Source organism: Macaca nemestrina, chromosome 12, assembly GCF_043159975.1.
Source record: "Macaca nemestrina isolate mMacNem1 chromosome 12, mMacNem.hap1, whole genome shotgun sequence".
Lineage (NCBI taxonomy): Eukaryota > Metazoa > Chordata > Mammalia > Primates > Cercopithecidae > Macaca > Macaca nemestrina.
This window is the reverse complement of record NC_092136.1, coordinates 16,675,587-16,678,959: the sequence shown is the minus strand read 5'-3', so window position 1 is coordinate 16,678,959 and position 3,373 is coordinate 16,675,587. Positions and strand designations below refer to the sequence as shown.

At 34.6% G+C, this 3,373-nt stretch overlaps 1 protein-coding gene across 1 annotated transcript; it reads left to right on the top strand.

Annotated features, from left to right (window-relative positions):
- Positions 1-1,538: 1,538 nt before the first annotated feature.
- Positions 1,539-2,638, top strand: LOC112424813 (olfactory receptor 5AL1-like). The gene is given in 4 exon segments (XM_024789475.2): positions 1,539-1,840; positions 1,843-2,063; positions 2,066-2,388; positions 2,390-2,638. Coding segments are annotated over 4 exon segments (978 nt in total). The 5' UTR covers positions 1,539-1,626; the 3' UTR covers positions 2,610-2,638.
- The last annotated feature ends 735 nt before the right edge of the window (positions 2,639-3,373 follow it).

The following is a 3,373-nucleotide window of genomic DNA, read 5'->3' as shown; positions in this document are numbered from 1 at the left end:
TCCAAGCATCGGCAATGCCTTATCCCACCTGCCATATTTGACAAGTGTGGAGAATTTTAAATTGAGCATAGAAATGGCTTGAGGAAAAGCAGATTTTCAAGGAGCAGCCAAGTTCTGTTTTAAGAAATGAAAAATCAAATGATTGAAGATGTTGGAGAGTCTGGTAATATGAGAGCAAAAGGCACACAGGTTTCAATTCAGCACAGCAATGTAAGAAATAAAAAGTCTAAGAGCCAGAAGAGGTAAGGATTAGAGATTACAATTTAGGCAGGCAATGGAAGAACTCTTCAAAATATTCCAAAAAAGATTAAGCTCTTACGATCATCAATATGAAGAGATTACAGACTTCTGCAGAGTAATTCTCAATCTAAATAATATTAATACTATCAAGAGCTAAAATTGATTTACTTAGCAAACAGTATGAGATAGTCACTACGTGAAGCACTTGGCATAGACGAATTCATTGATTGCCTTTTCAAAGTTGTCTTGATCTCTGGTTGATGCAGAAATTCTTGCCTTTCTGATAATTTACATCAACTATGGATTGAGATTAGGGAGTCAGACTAGCTAATGAGTTATTCTGCTTCACCCTATGCCCGTCATGAAGCATGAAGAGGGCTTAAGTTCTCAGCTTCAGTTTCCATATGTGAAAATAAAGATGATAGTCATAGGGCCATTATATAGGCTAGATGTAAAGATAATCTAAGCTAGAATAATAACAAAAAATTAAATTTATATCACTTCTGTTCAAATGAAGATCACTAAATCCCGGCCACTTTTAAGTAGCCAGGAACCGGGTTGTACTTTTACACACTCGTTATGGAATTGTTTACTTCTCCTGCTTTGCATTTGGATGTTTTAAGAAATATGACAAATGTGTTTTTTGAATCACCTAATGCATTTATAATCTTGTTATGAATATCTTTAAAAGCAAGTCTATTCACATTTTTAAGCATTTTTCTTTCTATCTTTAATTCACAAATAGTACATAACAATTGAAGAAAAACTAAGAATTACTGATAAAAGAAAAAAAATAAAATTATTCTGAATGTATTATAAATAATTTGTACCCATAATTTTTAAGACCTTTCATATACCTACGGTGCAATATTTTTTTTAAATTATTATTTCTTGTGAATTAAAAATTTCAGAAAGAATTAGTATAATTTTATTTAAAGTGATCCAATTAAAAATATATTTAATGACAAGGTCTCATTACGTTGCCTAGGTTGTTCTTGAACTCCTGGCATCAAGTGATTCTCCTGCCTTGGCCTCTCAAAGTGTTGGGATACAGGTGTTAGCCACCACATCCAGCCCCAGTAATTTTAAAATGCATTTTGTTATCTGTGTTCAAATAACTCTCAATCTTGATTTTCTCTTATTAAAAGAAAGACATGACATAGATCATTCAGTTATGTAGACCTTTAACATATCGTCTTTCTATCTTTACAAATCTCCACAAAGATGCATGTTTTGGAATTTCTACTTGGGACAGATTATTTTATTCTGAAAGCAGAACTAGCCTGAAGACGTTCCTTTCAACGTGTTCAACATAAGATCAGGGCAGGTCAGAACCATCTCCTAACATCTGCTTGATTATTTCCAACGGGAACAAGATTACTCAGAATGTGTGCTCTAAAGGGTTTTCTGGAAGAAAACTTTTATATCTACTCAATGGCCAAAGGCAATTATTCAACAGTGTATGAGTTTGTCCTCTTGGGGCTCACAGATAATGCAGAGCTTCAAGTTACTCTCTTTGGTATATTCCTTGTAGTATACTTAGCTAGCTTCATGGGTAATCTTGGATTGATTGTGCTAATCCAAATCAGTCCTCGGCTTCATCCATGTATTTTTTCCTCAGCCATCTGGCTTTTGTTGATTTTTCTTTTACTTCATCTGTCACCCCAAACACCTTGGTAAATTTTCTGTATGAAATTAAAAGTATAACATTTTATGCACATGCCATTCAGGTATGCTGCTTCATCACATTTGTAGTTTGTGAATTATATTTGCTCTCAATCATGGCATACGATTGGTATGTTGCCATCTGTAACCCTTTACTTTTTATGTCATTCTCATGCCTAGAACACTCTGTATTAAAATGATTGCTAACACATACGTGTATGGATTCACTGGGACTTGTACAGACAGTGGCGACATTCCACTGTCTTTCTGTGACTTGAACGTTATCAACCACTTCTACTGTGATGATGTTCCTTTAGTGGCTCTGGCCTGTTCTGACACTCATGTGAAAGAGCTGATGTTGTTAATAATTGCTGGGTTCAATACTCTCTGCTTTCTACTGATTGTGCTGATTTCTTACGGTTTCATTTTCTTTGCTATTCTGTGGATACATTCTGCTGAAGGGAGACAGAAAGCATTTTCTACCTGTTTCCCACCTGACCTCCATCACAGTATTTTATGGAACAATCATTTTTACATACCTGCAGCCCAAGTCAAGCCATTCCCTGAATATGGATAAAGTTGCTTCTGTGTTTAATGTGGTAGTGATTCCTATGTTAAACCCACTGATCTATAGCTTAAGAAATCAGGAGGTAAAAATCGCACTGAAGAGAATTATAGAAAAGTTATGCTTGGCTGTCAAATAACCTAAAAATCCCTAGACAGAGGCAAAACCCAGGACTCTTGAGTTGTGTCTTATCTAGAGTCACATTGGTGGTAAATGACAGCCAAATTCCGTAGTTTGGCTGCTCAAAATCACTCAGGGTATGTTTCATCCACTGTGTCGTTCTCTGTAGTTTCCACATAAAATGCATTGGTAAATGTTATATCATTGAATTGTAAAAGAAAAGGAGAGAGAGAATCTTACTCCTCTCTGAACAACACAACTTCATCAATAATGAAATAAACAGTATTGGGAAATAGCTGTTTTATTTAAATCATGTATGATATTTGAATTATATTAAAATAGTTCAACATCTGTTATCTTACATTTCAAATTTGCTGCATAGATTATCTGGAAAGAATGTCAAAGTTTAATAGAAAGGATACTTTTCTTGATTTTAAGACTGGATAATTTCCTTGGCACTCTACATTCTCTGCATTCTACTGGGAAGGATAGCACTAGCAGAGTTACCATGAATTCCATATCCATTTAGATCACTAGAGCCATTTCATACCATTATAATTCGCTGCCTGCTCTATATAAGCATGTGATTAGTAACTGGACTCTTCAAACAGTTTGACTAACAATTTTAGCTTTTGTGAAAATCAACTGTTGTTATTGGTAAATTATTTCCCATTTTGTACCTAGTTTTCTCATCTTCAGAATGCGCTTGTAGTTTCTATCTCTTGGACTGATTGTGAAGATTAAATTACATTATAAATATAAAGAGTTTTGCAAAGTTCCTAG